Source organism: Atta cephalotes (genome assembly GCF_000143395.1).
Source record: "Atta cephalotes unplaced genomic scaffold scaffold00031, whole genome shotgun sequence".
Taxonomy (NCBI): domain Eukaryota; kingdom Metazoa; phylum Arthropoda; class Insecta; order Hymenoptera; family Formicidae; genus Atta; species Atta cephalotes.
In genome coordinates, this window is record NW_012130095.1 from 1030358 (window position 1) to 1048781 (window position 18424).

Here is an 18424-nt window from a genome sequence, read left to right on the forward strand (position 1 = left end):
TATATATATATATATATATATATATATATATATATATATATATATATAATTGTTTTTCAGGAAGTTGTTGATCCTCAATTAGTAATGTTGAAGTTGAATCTGGATGATCAATTAGATAACATTCAATATACATGACTGCCATAAAATTTTAATATAACATTTAACATATATATGTTACATACTCTTTGTATATGTGTATGAAAACTGTCTGTTTAATATATTATATATTCTAAGCAACAGACAATAAATGCACGTGTTAATATATTTATTACATAATAGTTGAACTGCTATCTGTTGATTCATTATTGATGTTAGTTAAATCTATATTTCCATCTGAAAATAATAATCTTTAGTTGTTATATTCAGATTACTATATTTCAAATTGATATATTTTTTTTATTATTATATATATATACAGTACCTAAAACTATATATTATTTTAATCTTCAATAAAGAATAAATAACGTTATTACTAACATTTCTACTAAATATTGATTATAAACAAGAGATTACCTTCAATATTATTACTACTATCTAAGAGATGTTGGAGTACTACTATATTTTCCTTCAATGTTTCCAGCTGGGCAATACTGCACTTTGTTTGATATAACTTGTTTTCTATAACTTCTGTGCACATTGTCTAAAAGATAAATTAGAAAGTGTTAATATATTTAAAGATATTTTATTTTCAGTGCATGTGAATAATGTTCAATATTTTACCACATCTTGAATTAATTTTGAAGGATTCACATTATTTTCTTTAACGTTAATGAGTGCTTTGTGAATATCTCCTATATTATTCAAAAATTCAATTGCATCAGTGAACATTGTTGTCATATCTCTGAAACAGAGTGTTAAAGTTTTGCAGTGTGTATATATATATATATATATATATAATTTTTTTTAATAAAAAATATATAAGATTCATATATACTGTGCATAATCGTGTGATACAGGTAAGCCTGAAATATTGCTTGTAGAATGTACTATTTTATGTACAGAATGTTTGTGTGATGTTATCATATTGAGATGTTTTGTGATGTTTTCCTTGCATTGTTCTGTCTCCCCTATGAACAATAGATTTATGCCTTATATAACTGCAAAGTTTTTCAATAACAAAACAATTCATTCCAATTAAAAATAATCTGAAATAGCTTACTTCTCAAGTCTCCCAATTCCTTCATTAATTCTTTATGTTCACTAGGCTCTTCATCGAGACGTTCTAATTCACGCTGATTAGCCAACCTTTTTTCTTGCATAACTCTTATAAAACGTTCTATATCATTCATTGTAGGCTACACGCTAAAACAAAAGGCAAAACAAATTCCAAAATATTTCTATTGTAATAATCTTTTTAAATATGTAATAATATTTCAAAAGATCATTTGATTTCATTTTGTAGAATTTTTCAAACAAACTTATGTAAAGTAATCACTATAGAATTTGAATTTTTAAGGATGAATTTGCAGATTGTATAGCACAGAGAATGTTTAGGATAAAAGAAACTTGTATATCAATTTAACTTCAATCCATTTATTTACTAAACATTACACTTTCAAACGATTGATTCAACTGATGTCACAGTATAAGCACAGTATATATAGTAGTGCTCTCCTGATTTTGTTGGTCAAAATAGAGTGCGCATGCGTGAAATAAGTATAGTAGAGTCTCTCTAATACTTGTATTCATAGTCGTTCCATGAGGATTCCTTGTTTTCCCTCATGTTTCATAAGCTTAACCCAGCTTGACCAAACAAGGAGCCTTATTAGCTTCCTTTTCTCAAGGTTACGAGTTTCCTTGGAGAGAATAGCCTTCATAACCAAGCAAATCTCCAAATTTAATTCGTTACACTTTCTTTTTACTTTCGATAGCTTTTAATTTAAATCTGATAATTGCATTGATAATTATTTTTGATAACTTTTTTTCGGAAATAAATTCGTCTAAAAGTATTTTCTCCTTCTTATAATAAGCATTATAGCGAATTCGATGGAAGCACTGATGCATATTAAAGTTGTACACTAATTTGAATATAAAAATAAAATGCAAACATTTCGAATTATAAAATACATATTTTATCTAACAGTACAATAAAATGTATTGAATATTTCACAATTTAATCGATTTCTATGTTTATTTATAAACATAAAAATTTACATTATTTTGTGTACGACGATTTTAATGTGCATCAGTGAGCAATGAGTGCATCCAATCAAATTCACTATTTTATTTTTGTCCATTATTGTTGCAAACAATGCTTAATCACGACCTTATTTAATCAACAATGCCTTTATATATTTATCTTTATTATAAATAATTTACGATATTAGGTATACATATACTATATATTATGCTATCCTTACGATATTAGGTGTGCATATACTATATATTACGCTACCCTCAGTAGGTTACTAAAATCCCTAAAATATTCCTTCGGGAAGGCAGATTTGAGATCTGTTTATGAAACAAGGAGGCCTTGGGAATCGCGGAATCTTTTATGGAGGCTCCTCCATCTTTAAAATAAGGAAGGACTGTGAATAAATTTGGTTATGGTGATAAAAGTGAAATGCCAAAATTATAGAGTATCCTCTCTACAGCACGAGTCTACCAATCATCGCGTACTTGCGCGAACGCATTTGCGCATGCTAATCTGTCAAAGTGCACTACAGTCAAAATGTACATAACCTTAACAGAACAAGTCACATGTATTACATATTATGTATCACAAAAGAATACATTACACAAATAATTAAGACTTAAACACAATAGGCACAGGCAATAGGTACAGACAACAGGGAATAACGAGCCAATCAGAGCTCTGGGATATAATATCGAATTTACACTCCAGAACTTTGATTGGACGGCTCGTTATTTCTTGTTGCTGTACCTATTGTGTTTAAGCCTTTATACATAATCTGCCTATGGAATTATATTGCACATATTGTGAGAACTTAGTACAATTAGGTGCAGATGCGTGCAACATGTCCAACCTACTATGGCATGGAAGGAGCATGACATTAGTGTTTGTAAAAGTATTATACGTATGAGGAATGCAAAAATTACAGAAGTCAAATTTAGAGAGACTCTACTGTAAAATGAAAAAGTAAACAACAGTAACATAAAAAACCGAGCAACAAAGATTACTTTTTATTTATTGTATTTTAAATTTATTTTTGGACATATACGTAAATTTCTTTTATATCAGCTTTCTCATAATATTTTCATAGCATATATAATTACATAATATTTCTTTATACAAATATACATTTATAATTCAGGAAACGAGAATAAATTAAAATGGATTAAAATTTTTTTCTATCTGAATACGTATTTTAAATAGCGAATACTTTTTTTTGAATTTAATTGGATTTAATTAGATGCAATTGAAAAACTGCAATTGGATGCAATTGAAAAACTGCATTTCCTATTCAAAACTTTGAATTGAACAGTATTCACAATGTGTGTCGTGCACAAAAAAAGCTAATATTATTTTTAGATTGAAAGGCATAGAGATGCCTTCATGCAATTCCTATAAATGAACAAAAATGCATTTAGAATTGAAAAGCATTCACTTTAATATTTGTGAATTAATATTTCTGAAAATCTAAATCCATTTCATTTCATTTCAATCCATTCTCGTTTGCTGAAAAGTTAATTTAATATTTTTCTTAATTTTTCTATATATTTTTTCTTTATATTTTTATTTTTCAATATATTTCAATTTATTTTTATTAATTTTCATAAAGTTTAAATTATTTCATTGCAATAGTAGATTTATTCGCGTCGCATGCTCTAATATGCTCCAATATGCTACTACAATAGCTCTTACTCCAATGCATTCATTGGAATGCGATGCAAATAAATCTAGTGAGTTTTGCAAAGAATTTTGACAGAGTGAAAAAGGATGAAAAGAGAAAGAAGTTTAGGTAGTAACCATGGCAATGCTAGATAACTTACTTATTTCACGCATGCGCACTCCATTTTGGCCAACACTAGTATAATATTAAGGATGTCGACAGAGAGTTGCGTTACTCTATATACTGTGATCATGGAGTTGCTGAGAGAGGGGTTTGTGTGGGAGTTTATTCCTCCTTACAGAATTACATACGGACGCGCGAATGTGTAGCCAGTGATATATCGGATTGCGTTGCTGCACTTTTCTTTAATAATGTGATAGGAGACCTCGACTGAACAATTTATTGGATATCGTTTTGAGCAGATCCAAAAATGAGCACGATCTTGGAAAAAATTGCCTCAATCGAGGCTGAGGTAATCTCTGTTATATTGTGTTGCGTATGGTTCACAATAGGTTATCCCTTTGCAGTATTATCACTCATCATGTTTTCCTCTTCCAGATGGCTCGTACTCAGAAGAATAAAGCAACTTCTGGACATTTAGGTTTGCTGAAGGCAAAACTAGCCAAGCTCAGACGTGAGCTAATCACTCCAAAGGGTGGTGGTGGAGGTGGCGAGCAAGGTTTTGAAGTCGCTAAAACTGGTGATGCTCGTATTGGCTTTGTCGGTGAGTCTCTTCCAATCACATCATAATTTTATACTCTATTATAGCTGTATATTTCTATATTTGTTTGATAAATTCACGTGTTGTAAGTTTCATTCTAACTTTCTTCTGCAAGTAATAAGTGCTAAAGATATTCTAAGTTTATACAGTGCATGAGCACTGAATTCAACCAATGTCATTAAACAGGCTTGTTTAAAACTCTAGTGATGTTTGATTTGAATGCTCGTGTGCTTTGCCTAGATCTATAATAGGTTTTTAAATATTAAGTTGTAAAAAATGCACGAATCATTATCAATTATTTTTCTTGCATTTGATTAACTCTGCAAACACAATAGAATAGTAAGTCTTAAGGAATTAACCAATCATGTTAGATTGTTCTTCTCACATTCAATTGTGATTGATCAATTTTTTTAAAGTTTAAAGGGATCCTAAAGCTATCTGTATTACTGATTAATCATAATTTTTGTATAACAATTTTTTCCTTTTACCGATTTGAAAATCCTTATCCAGGATTAAAGTATACATATTAGTACGTGTTTGTAAGATGGAGTTTAAGCCGAGAATGATATAAAATTTTTTTAAGATTTTAATTTAGAACTTTTTTATCGTTTTTGGAATAAATTCCATCTTACAGATACATATTAATGTATATACTTTAATCTTGGAAAAAAAAGTTTTCGAATCTATAAAAGAGATAAAAAGTCAGTCCTTGCAAAGAATGTAATTTCATTTTAGGAGAAATATTTTATTCTATGTTCTTTGAATCTTAATTCCATAAAAATATTGTTCATTCAAGTAATCTGAATCCCATCACATGCTTATTTTTAATCTGTAAATAAAACTTTTATATCAAGCAATGGCTGCATTCAGCAGAAAAAATAGTTTTGCAATTGTTGTAAAATTCTTTAATACGATTGATTCCAGCCTTAGTTTCTCACATCTAAATGTATAAACTAATCATGTTCAAAAATTTTACAACAGTTGCAAAGTTGCTTTTTCTACTGAACACAGCCAATGTTAATCTCCGGTGACAGTTGCACGTGCCAGAAAAAGTAAATTTAAAATTTTTTTTCTGATTTTCTCATGAAATCGTGTTTTCCAGGATTTCTTTTTTATGCATTCTTTATTCTTTTTTCTATTTCTTTATTCTATTATTATATAAATTCTGTAAAAAAATTTTGCAATCCGTGAAGCCAAGGAGATTTCTCCTAAAACATAATCGTAAAACAGGACGACTTTAAGATCTCATTAAGGCTTATTATATTTATTATATTTGCAGGATAATTGATTAATTTCTTATGGCTTAAGGCTTAAAACACCTATTGTAGACTAAATACTGGACTAAATACTTATAATCATCATTCTGTCTTTATTATTTATTAGATCTAAAAAAGAAATTGAAAGCTTTAAAATCCAAATTGAACTCTAATCTATTTTAACTCTTAGGCGCATAATAGAACAAATATTAGGAACAGAAATAAATATTAAGATTTCAACCTATCAGATATCAATTATACCGGAGTACAGTTTCTAATAGATTGAAATCTTAATATTTATTCCTATTCTTAATATTTCCATTGTGCACAGGGCCTTATATTAATGATACTAAAAATTGTTCCAAGATTGAGGGAAGGAAAAAATTAACAAAATCACCTCTAAATAATTTGACCAAAAATTACCAATACAATTGATCAATTCTATCTTGGTCTGAAATCTCGGAGTATATAATTTCTAGTATCATAAACTCAAGGCTTAAGGCTGCAGTACAACATTATGCAAAAATCTGTGCTATAGCTTTTATATTATGTTTATACTTTATATTATTGTTTTCTCTTTGTTTCTCAACAAAGTGATGGAGAAAGCATTTAGCTCTTGAGTTAAGTTTCGAATGGTATATATTAGATCAATGTTCCTTGAACTGTGTAGCATAAAATCTTTTGGAATATCAACATCTTATGAATTGTATACTACATTCTATGTTTCTATGCATGATTTTTTCCAATTTTTTTTAATTAAATTTACAGGTTTTCCTTCTGTGGGAAAATCTACATTGTTGAGTACACTCGCTGGCGTATATTCCGAAGTAGCTGAGTATGAGTTCACAACACTCACAACTGTTCCTGGTTGTATAAAATATAAAGGTGCAAAAATACAGGTAAATCTGCAATGAATTATAGTTACGTATTTAGATTGTCTCTGTATATAGCCAAAACTGTTATAATGGTTTTGCACATAAAAATAAATTGAAAATGTCTAATAAACATATATCTGATTCCAAACGGTTTCAAAGTTATGGGATACTGAAGTAAGAAAATGTGAATTCTAGTAAATGTTATTATTCTATTTAATGTTTTATAAAAGATTCAAAAATTTCTTCGTCGACTTTGATATACTTTCTAGCACGAATTAATAAATTGTTTCGGACTTGATGATAAATATTTGGAATTTTGCGGATGATATTGACAGTAAGTATTAGTGGCTATAATTCTGCATTCTGAATCTCATTCTGATAGACTAAATCTTTCATTCGTCCCAAAGAAAAAAATCCAGTGATGTGAGATCGGGACTTCTCACTAGCCATTTAATAGGAGCGTCTTCTTCCAATTTAATAAGGATAGTGATCATGGAAAAACATTCGCACAGAATATGCAAAGTGAGACGGTGCCCTGCATGAACTATGTTTCTTCGAGTTAAAAGATCTACATCCTCCAACAGTGCTAATGGGTCATTGCTCAAAAAGTGCAAATAAGCGTTTCCTGTAAATAAGGAGGCAGCCTGAAAGACTTAATTATATGGTTAATTATATGATTAGCAAGAATTCTAGTCCATACTTTAACAGAGAATTTTGGGAACGAAAGATCTAGTCTATCAGAAAAAGATTCAGGATTCAAAATAATGAACATTAAACAACATTTACTACGATTCAGTTTCCTTATCTCAATATCTTGTAATTCTAAAACCATTCGAAATCGAACATATGTTTATTAGACTTGTTTTCATATGCTGAGGCTGCTGTAACAGTTTAACACTGCAGAGATACTCTGTATATAATTAAGGTAATTTATCTTCAAGGTAATTTGTCTTTTAATATTTCTCAATTTAAATTGGAATTTGAAGTTAATAATGTACATACAAAAAAGGATGCTAAATATTAATATCAGCTAATATCAGCACTAATATCAGTTAAATATTATTATATTGTTGATTTAAACTTTGCTACACGTAGAAAAAAGATTAGTCAACGCAGCTAAATATAGCTGTGGCAGTTAAAATATGTCCTTATAATAAGGACAGCTAATGTTGCTGCCAAAGCTCAATTTATTATCTGTTAAAATTTAGGTACTGCAACGAAAAATATTCGCTGCTAGAGTAAAATGATGTTCAACTAAATATTGTATATTAAGTTAATTTCTTTTTGCAACAAAAACTAATATTTGCAGCAAGATTAAGAATCTTAGCTGACATTGTATGACACAAGGTGTCCTATTTTAATGTCCCACTCTAAATAACTTTTTGATCTTAGAAAAAATATTTTAGACAAAAGTTGTATAGTTTTGAGGGAGACGTAAGATGATGTTATTATTAGTTTGACCTTGAAGAGTTATTTGAAAACATGAATTTTATTTTACATGAAGATTATCTGCAATTTCTTAAATGCCTTCTATTTTTTATTGCATATTCTTGTAGACTAAAGACCTCTTGAATGTTATTCAGGATCATGATCTGGATAATATTTGTCAAGCTCAATGTCATTGGAGGTTGTACCTCTTATTTTTATATAAAAATGTAATTTTTAGTGCAAAATAAAAATAAGAACAATTTTCAATGACCTTGACAAATGTTATCCAGATCATGATTCTGAACAACATTCAAGAGACTTTATCCGTCGGTCAGACACCTTGAGTAATGCCAGCGGTGCTGTAACTTGCAAGCCTTATAATTCGAAAAGTATTTGATGAAAATAAACTTATAGTATTTTGGGAAGCTCTCGAGATACAAGAATATGCAATAAAAAAGAGATTTCCATTTAAGAAATTGAAGATAACCTTCACATGACTTTCAAGTAATTATTCAAGGTCAAACTAATGACGCCATCTTATGTCCTCTTGAAAGCTATACAACTTTTGTCTGAAACATTTTTTTTTAAGATCAAAAATAAAAAAGTTCTTTGGAGTGGGATATTAAAATGGAACGTCTCTGTATATGCTTCGTTGCTAGTGTTAAGTGATTTTAACTATTCCAGCTATCAGATTTGATACAGGAGTACTTTTATATTATTATTTATTTCATTGATCATATATCATATATCAATATTCGTTGCTAATGCTAAGTGATTTTAACTATTCCAGCTAATTTGATACAGGAGTACTTTTATATTAGCTATTGCGTTAAAAAATATATTGATACACGAAAAAAATGTTGTATTAACAGCATTTGTCAACAACAATTTATTTAAAAGTTATTCATTCAATAACAGTATCAATGAAATAAATAATAATATAAAACGAGGATTCTTAAAAATTAAATAACAATATAGGATGAAACAGGCAAATAAGAGTCGATTCCTTAAAATGTAAACGTATAAAAATTATTAATAGGAATTAAATACATAATAGAAAAATATAATATTAAATACATAATAGAAAAAATAGAGATATTATTACATGTTTCGGTTCCTATATTGAGCTATCTTCAGATATTATCCTCTTCACACCTTACATTAGTTATCATCGTCAAAGAGATAAAAAACATGAAGTGATGTGTTCCAATTTGTGTAGATTTGTGCGATCTTAATGAATGTTACATGGAAGACGTCAGTTACTCACAAACGATTAGATGTTACGGAATTTCATGATGTTCTGATCAGAAAGACAAAATTCGTTCATCGATAATTACCTAGATAGCCAAGTCCGTAGAAAGCAGATTTTTTAATGTTTTTAATGTTTTTAAATGTTTGCTACTATGCCAACAAAACAACAACAGAATTAGATCTACAATGTAATATTGTTGACAATGTAATGTAATATTGTTGACAGATTGCTAGAAAAAACAGAATCTGCAAGTGTCAGATCGGTAGGATCTGCTCAGTTCTGCCAACACATTTGCCTTCATATTATATTGACTGGCGATGTTAATAGAACATAAGCTTAATGCGGATGCAGTTGACAGATTGCCGTTATTTTTTGCTCGAACCTGTTGACAGTCTGCTAGAAGACTGCAGATATTTTGCTATCTGGGTAGATAAATAATTTGATAAAATAAAATTCTATTAGAAAAATTGTCTTTTATATTCTGTTAAAAGTAACAACATCATCTCGATGAAACACTCACCGTCGCAGTTATTGTTTCGTAGGATGAATACTTCTTCAAAATCATTATGTAAAAATGTATAGAATATAATGACAAATATGTCAGTCAGATAGTGACGATAAATATACTTCACAGTCAGTATGAAAACAAAATTAATTTTATGCAAAGATCGAATCATCCAAAGATATTATTTGAACGTTATGTTAACGGCACGACAGACTGTTACTATCTGAGGACTAATAGATTGACAAAACAATTTGATAAGGATAAAGTCAAATTTTGTTTATAATAGATATATATGTATATATTTTGTTTATAATAGATATATAATAGATATATAATAGATATATATGCTTTGTGAAGATCCTCGATGGTTTGAAAATTGAGACTTTCTTTGGTTTTTGATATTTAACATCTCAGAAATTAAGCGACCTGGGCCCCTTATTCTTGAAAAATATCGCATATGAAAAACTAAGAAAATGCTATAGTATATGTAACGCATACTATAGTATTTCGTTGGGATACTTTTCAAAAATAGAGGCCCTGAGTGAATCGATGGCTCGAAAGACTTCTTCTTCTATATTTGAGTGACCCAAATGTAGCCGAATTAACGTGGCTAATCTTATTCAAATCGAGATAGTAAAAACAAATTTGAAAATCGGAATACTATGCACCCTCGGCCACTTCAAACCGAGCAGAAATAACAAAAAAGGGTAGTGTAATCAAAGCAAAAATGGAAAGCGTCCCTCTAGACATTGGACGCCTGCGACTATGACGCTTCGGCGCCGCACGGACTCGCGAATAAAGAGATGAATAAAGGGACTATCGGTGATGTAATGCAATGCACAGTCGAAGCCGGCCACGCTTTTTAAAAAATATGATTGAAGTGATGTAACACCTGAAGCGAGACGAAACATACGTCCGACCCGCTCGAATGCGCAAGACTTGGCCCGAAGACACTAAAGGAATGCGTTAGGAAGCCGAGACCCAGAAAATGGATTTTATTAGAGTCCCTAGAATTACCAAAGTCTGGCCCTAAAAATGGCGTGCATATCCAAAATGTGTATTTACTCTCAATTGATGATATGAATGTTCTTGATGGTATTATTCTTGATATTGTTCACGGAGTAAAAAGAAGGAGATCAAACTCGAGGTCTGAAAGTGAATTCGAAACATGATGTCAGAAAACCCATGGAAAATTGGGACCTGCTTTTAATGTATCGCATATATATATATATATATATATGTGTGTACGTGTGACCTGTGACCACGTGACGATTTTCCGATATCATGTTTCGAGCCCACTTTTTTCATGACCGGCTACTTGAGTTTGATCTCTTTAAATGCGTTCGGCAATGTAAATCTGAGATGCGAGCTAGCAGATGGTGAGCTTGAGCACATGATCTTCGAGTGCCAATCCGAATGCCAAGAATGAATTCCGAACGATACAGAGCTATAAACTTTAAGGTTAAATTATAAAATGAAAGTGTTTATTTTTATAAAATAAATAAAAAATACCCTATTGAAAATTTCTTTCGCTTTATTAAAAATTGATAATAGTCTTATATACCTACTAAAAATAGATCGTTACACATGACTGTAGCAAATTCATACGCAAGGTGTGTTTTCTTAAAAGAAAATGCTACATTGCAAAATAAATTTCAGCAATTTGAAATTTATAAGTTATATTACTTGATTTATATTCGTTAAAGTCTTTAATATATTAATACTTTAATATATTAATACTTTAATATATTAATAGTTTGATTTTATTTCGTTTTATATGTGCAACATAAGCTTTAATTTAAAAATTAACTAGCAAAAACTAGCTTCTTTGTTTTCAAATGTAGTTCATAAAGAAAAAAAGAATTAAAAATTTACTTTCCTCATTAAATGTCCACATTAAATTGTACGTAATATACTCCATATATATTGTACATAATATATTCAATTTCTATTTAATAATATTTGAGCGTTTGTACACTCAGACATTATAACAGTTTAAAAACACTATTTGTAAAATAGAAGTATTAAAAGATCTGAATGTACATTATGTGTTAACGAATCAGTTGGATACATTATCATATAAATATACAGGTTATGAATTTAATTTAGGCGCGAAAATCTGCATTAGCTCAGTCTTTGAATCCGGAGTGGATCGAGTAGCTCGATTGAGCTCTAGAAATATTAATACCGAACGCAGATGAGCTTTAGCAGAAAGCTGCGGATGCCTCTGATTTGCAATGCTGAACGCACCTTTATTACTTTGTGTGTCCTATCATTACTGCCATTATGTGAACATAATGTCAATCACAAGAGAGGATGGAGGGATGGCCAGACTCTGGTAATTCTAGAGACTCTCAGATTTTACCTGTCTCCTCCATAAAACCGGCGTACGTGTATGGAGAACACTTGCGCGTCTGGAAGGTTAAAGAAAGAATTCGGATGTATTGTTTCTATGGAAGAAGAAACTTTGTTTATAATAATGTCAGGCTGAGATGGTAATCTGATGAGAAAATATTGTGTATTGTGACAGGACAAGGAAGCAGATATGTTATTATCTGGATAGTCCTTTTTCACCATTAAAATCTATTAAAGATGCAGATGTCATCCTTTGTAAATCACATAAACGTTGTTACTATAAAATTTAATAGGTTTAATAGGTTTAATAGGTTTTTAATGTTTAATTTTAATTGTTTTTCAGACAACCATTTAATTTTTTATTCTAATCTTTTTTTTCTCTTTGATAAAAAGAAAATAAAAAGATTTCTCCCTCTGTGTTTAGAAACTCGTCACAAATTTTTACAGGTAAATGATGTTGTAAACTGTTAGCAAGATGGAAGACTTGCATTCTACAGAAATGATTATTTCTATTGCGTTGAGTTCAATATTGAGTGTTTTTTGTACAAAGGATTCTTTATAACGTGTGAATTTTTTAGTTGATTTGTGATGATGAAAATCAACATTAAAATTTGTCAATTTATTTAAGTGTTGTGGTATGATCTTATGTTTAATACAATCTTTAATAAATTTGATTTGTAGATTGTTTTTGATGATTAATTTACGATATTTATTGCGATGAAATAATATTTTTTAAAACAAGAGAATGATGACGTTTGTTGCATTAATACTGTAAATTAACAAAGTTATTTTTAATTAGAATTGCTGTTAATTTATTTCTCTTCTCTGTAGTATTCAAAGTCTATAATTTACACATATATTATATATTTTAATGCTACATTTCAATATATTTCTAAACACTGCCATAATTACCAAATCTATATTGCAAGATGAAGCGTGCTTATTTAATGAGACAAAGATAAGAGGGATTTTGTACACGCGTATAAGCAATCCAATCCAATCTCCATTTATTCATTTCGTCTCATTAAATTAAATATGTATTAAATCTGAATAAAAAATAAAATTATAACAAAGCATATTATCAATTTATGTTATGTATTGTAATAAAAATGTAAGAAGGCATACATAAAAAAGGCTTATAATATATTTTATATTTTTATCTTATCTTTCTTCCGGACTTTCAAATGCAATTGAACTACTGCAATAATATCACAAGTTAAATTAAATTGACAAGCAAATTCTCAATTTCGATTCAATATCATATTATATGTTAATGTGCTGAAAATCTTAAATAATTATTGCAAAAAATATTACCTCGGCCGGAACTTGAATCCGGATCTCTTATATTTCTAAGTCATTAGACCATCGAGGCCTTAGTAATTCTTCGCCGGAAAAATTTCGACGCGTAGTTTGAATAACTACAAAAATATAATATATATGCATGAACATATAGAATATAGATAATTTACTGTGAATTATTTAGGCATGAAAAGATCTAGCTTTAATCATTATGTGCTTGAATATGCTTAATATTTAATTTCATGTCGATCTTAATAAAATTTTATTATTGTTTATACACGCTGCCTGCAAGAAGCGTCTTTATTCTTACACGTGTTATATTACAATTAATCGTACTAGAGAATAAATCGCCAACTTTTAGCAATAATAGCAAAATTTGAATCAGCAACTGCTATTTAGCTGATATTACTAAATCCTTTTTTTTGCGTGTATTATTGCTAAAAGTTTGTTATTGAAGATAAAATACATTTGCTGCCAACATCTAACTTTATTACAATAGTTAAATGCATACTTAACATAAGTAGCTAAGTAAGTGGCAGCTATTCCTCACTATCTTAACCATGTAACAGAATATTTCATTCGCAATTGTTTCTAGAACGCTGCGGTTGCCATTTTATTCTAGCAGAGAATCTTTTTTGCTGCAGCACCTAAATTTTAGCGAATAATAAATTGAGCTTTGGCAGCAATGTCCCTTTTATAAGGACATATTTTAACTGCTACAGCTATATTTTAGCTGCATTGGCTAATTTTTTCTCTGCGTGTATATGATAATAAAATCAAGTAAGATTATAATAGAATGCATCTTGCAGTTGTTAGATCTTCCAGGTATTATAGAAGGCGCAAAAGATGGCAAGGGACGTGGACGACAAGTCATTGCCGTGGCACGAACATGCAGCTTAATCTTCATCGTTTTAGATGTGCTCAAACCACTCGGACATAAGCGACTGATTGAACACGAATTGGAAGGTTTTGGTCTCCGATTGAATAAACAGCCACCAAATATAACCTTCAAAAAGAAGGACAAAGGTGGTATTAATTTACAAACAATGGTGAGAAAACGATTTGTAATAATGGACTCCTGATGATTGAAATAAATAAATAGTAAAATGGACATGGGAGTCAGATGGAGATTGTTGCGCAAAATTAGTCAATAAAATAAGTTTAATACAAATGTACACTAAACAAAATATCTGATAATTTGACTTTACTGATATTTTTGCAGTTGCAAACATATTTTGACTTTATTGATATTTTTGCAGTTTATTGCTTGGGTTCTTGAGGATAAGTTGTTTTCAGTTTTAAATATTTTGTTAATTTTCACTTGCATGGATTAACTAAAAATCTCTAGTACAACCAGAGATTCTTGCCAAATGGCCATTTAATCATGTGTGAGCATGTGATCATGTGGTCGATCAATGAATTAGAAATAACTTATCATGACTCATAAATAGATTATGGTTGTTAATAATTGTGATCTGAAGAAAGCTCAAAACACAAGCTGAAGCATGTAATCATTAAATATTATTTTATTTAGTGCACGTATGTATTAAACTTATTTTATTAACTAATGCACAATAATTTCCACATCTGACTCTTATATATCAGTTTTATTATTTATTTGAAAAAGATTTATGAAACAATTAATAATTAATTTATAATTAATTCTTTGCGTCACGACGGGACTCCCAGTTCTACCTTTTTTCACTTAATTTTTAATTATCTTGATGAATTTCTTGACGTTAAGTATCGATTCTTTCTGTTTTTATGGAGTCCGTAGAACATGAATAAGTATTTTAAAAAAGTAGTTTAAAAAAAGAATCATAATTTGGTCGTTGCATCTGAATCTAAAATCAAGATTTCCGAATATCAAAAGTGACAGAACCGAAATAACGGAAAATAAAAAACAGATTCCACAGCCGATTCTATTGCTTAAATCATAGCAGCTGGTCGCGTGCCTGAGCTAGAAGTATCCCCATTTCAGAAATATATTGAAATCGTATCTTCCATCATTATTACAACCTGTTTCTTGCTAAATTATTTTTATAAATAATGGAATACTAAATCAATATGATTAAAAAGGCATACACCACGAGCGCAAGATGTTAGTGGCTAAATTTTATATTTTAATAGATTATAATAAATTAAGATATACAATACAATAAAATAGACGTTTCTTATATTAGGCCATCTTCAGTATTACAAAATTAATATATGTGTTGTAATTTTCATACATGCTAAGAACAACTGACTTCGACTAAATTTTATTTACCTTATAATAATGAGATTAAATATTCAATGCTTGATTACAATTTTATTTTCGAAGAGATAGATGTTATATACTCCATCATGTCATGTTAAATACTCCAGATGCCAATTGTCGTTTTTGCCAGTTATGGAATTCAAGCCTTGGAAAATTATTTACTATTAATTTACTACTAATAGAGCCGAAAACATAATATCTCAAATGAGAGATTAGATTCCACGACACAACTTATTATTAACACAAAATCTGGAAATTATGTATTTCAATAAATTTGACTAATCTTTGTGAGAAAAATGACAATTAGCATCTGGAATATTTAACATGATCTATCTCTTCGAAAATAAAATTGTAATCAAGCATTGAATATTTAATCTCATTATTATAAGATGAATAAAATTTAGTCGAAGTCAGTTTGTTCAGCATGTATGAAAGTTACACATATATTAATTTTGTAATACTGAAGATGGTCTGATATAAGATCGAAACGTCTATTTTATTGTTCTTAATTTATTGTAATCTATTAAAATATAAAATTTAGCCACTAACACCTTACGCTCGTGATGTATGATTTTTAATCATATTGTTTTAAATTTAACCACGTTGGGACTTCTATTGTTTTTGAAATATTAAATATTTTATTAAAAATTATTTGAATTAATTGGTTCACTATATTCAACTATTTTGAATTCTGGATATCTATCATGAAACATATCGGAATTTTGATTGGAATTATTCCGTTTTCTCTAGAAAATACAATAAAAATCTAGGAAATAACTGAATTGGAATCCATTTCATGATTGACTTGTTCCATGATACACTGATTTGTAATCAGCAACCCGAAAATTTCCGAGAACAAAGTTTCAAACAAATCGATTTGATATAAAAATTCGTGACATAGAGGTTCATTGTAATCCGTAAAACGGAAGTTACAATTTATCTCATATTCCTTTATTACAAATCTACATTTTTTAAAAAATATAGAAGTAAATAATAGATTAATCCGTATAAACAATAATCAAATAGGCATACAATAATCAAACAGCCAAACACAAGTTATTCGTAGCGAAATCATATATTTAAAATCATTGTTAACAATTAAAATTCATAAATGTTTCTAATATTTAGCCGATATTCGAATTCAACATTGTATCTTAAATTAACAGCGAAATTCATTATGACTTAGTTAAATTTATATTTAGCTCTCTTTTAATCTTTAATTGACCTGACATAATTTAATATTGTACATTATAAATTATAACATACTAAAAAAGGCTGAATATCAGCCGAAACGAATTTATGAATTTTAATTATTAACAATAATTTTAAATATATGATTTCGCTACGAATAATTTGCATTTGGCTGTATGCTCCTTATTTGATTATTACAATTTTTTAATTCGTCTCTTATAAAACAAAATATATACAGGATGAGATTTCGGAATTGAACTTAGGATCCATCAACTATGAGTTGATTGCTCTTGCTCGGAATCACACACTACCTGATTAACATTGATAATCAATACATCAAATATTGATATTAAAGGTTATTACGTTTTTGTGTTTCAGTGCCCACAATCTGAACTAGATTTTGACACAGTGAAAATGATCTTGTCAGAATACAAAATTAGTAATGCGGACATTACACTAAGGTACGATGCTACCTCAGACGATTTGATTGACGTTATAGAAGGGAATCGCGTTTATATCCCTTGCATTTATCTCTTAAATAAAATAGGTAATTGTGTGTAACATGATAAGTATAGTACTGTATAATAAGTACTGTATAAGTACTATAATACTGTATAATAAGAAGTACTGTATAATAAGAAATATTGATAACAATGAGGAATTCTTTTGTAGATCAAATAAGCATAGAAGAACTAGATATTATTTATAAAATTCCACATTGTGTGCCAATCTCAGCCCATCATAAATGGAATTTTGATGATCTATTAGAGAAAATGTGGGATTATCTACAACTTGTTAGGATGTAAGTTTATAATTTATCTCGTTATATAAGCTAATTTGATAGAATTTTATTAAAACAATATAATTTTAATTTTTAAAATAGTTATACAAAGCCGAAGGGACAACTCCCAGACTACAACGCACCCGTAGTACTAAACACCGAAAAGCGAACTGTTGAAGATTTTTGTAATAAGCTTCATAGATCAATCGCAAAAGAATTTAAATAGTATGTCTTTCATATTTCATCATTAGTTTTGGGGATTTTTTTATTATTAAATATTTTTGTGTTGCAGCGCATTGGTATGGGGCTCATCCGTAAAACATCAACCTCAGAAGGTAGGGAAGGACCATCTTCTTTGTGACGAGGATGTTGTGCAAATTGTGAAGAAAGTGTGATATTGTTTTTCTTGCACAGTCGTTTATTGGCAGCACAAATAAACTTAACTAATGAGATTAATGATATATTTAAAAAGACCATTTTAATTAATTATAAAATTTTAATTAATTATAAAATTTTAATTAATTATAAATTATATATACAATCATATAATACATGATTTAATCGCTATTTGATCGATGAGAAGATGCAGATGCAACATAAATGATGAAAAATTGTGGTTAAATCTTATGTCTTCGCAACATTATAAATGCATTTGGTTTCACATGTGAAACTGTATATAAAATAATAATCAGATTTATATTTTATCA

The 18424-nt window shown here is 29.2% G+C and overlaps 3 protein-coding genes across 3 annotated transcripts in view; 2 read left to right on the forward strand and 1 right to left on the reverse strand.

Annotated features, from left to right (window-relative positions):
* Window positions 1-135, forward strand: part of LOC105620938 (putative leucine-rich repeat-containing protein DDB_G0290503) — a 3866-nt gene extending 3731 nt beyond the window's left edge. Inside the window, exon 13 of the mRNA XM_012202414.1 lies at window positions 61-135. Within this exon, the coding sequence (XP_012057804.1) occupies window positions 61-135 (75 nt within the window). The remainder of the gene's footprint in view (window positions 1-60) is intronic.
* A 133-nt stretch (window positions 136-268) lies between these two features.
* On the reverse strand, window positions 269-1289 carry LOC105620939. The gene is given in 5 exon segments (XM_012202415.1): window positions 269-333; window positions 514-640; window positions 721-841; window positions 935-1097; window positions 1160-1289. Coding segments are annotated over 5 exon segments (606 nt in total).
* A 2935-nt stretch (window positions 1290-4224) lies between these two features.
* LOC105620940 (GTP-binding protein 128up) lies at window positions 4225-18424 on the forward strand. Its single transcript, XM_012202417.1, has 8 exons — window positions 4225-4266; window positions 4353-4518; window positions 6540-6670; window positions 14295-14534; window positions 17315-17483; window positions 17609-17738; window positions 17820-17942; window positions 18010-18424. Exons 1-8 carry the CDS (start codon window positions 4225-4227, stop codon window positions 18110-18112), a joined length of 1104 nt encoding a protein of 367 aa, XP_012057807.1. The 3' UTR covers window positions 18113-18424.

What these genes read in the sequence shown, in the direction of transcription:
- LOC105620940 (XM_012202417.1), top strand. Translation starts at nt 4,225, where the DNA reads ATGAGCACGATCTTGGAAAAAATTGCCTCAATCGAGGCTGAG. An exon ending in TGCTCGTATTGGCTTTGTCG is followed by an intron (nt 4,519 to 6,539) that starts GTGAGTCTCTTC and finishes TTAAATTTACAG; the next exon opens with GTTTTCCTTCTGTGGGAAAA. An exon ending in ATCGCAAAAGAATTTAAATA is followed by an intron (nt 17,943 to 18,009) that starts GTATGTCTTTCA and finishes TTTGTGTTGCAG; the next exon opens with CGCATTGGTATGGGGCTCAT.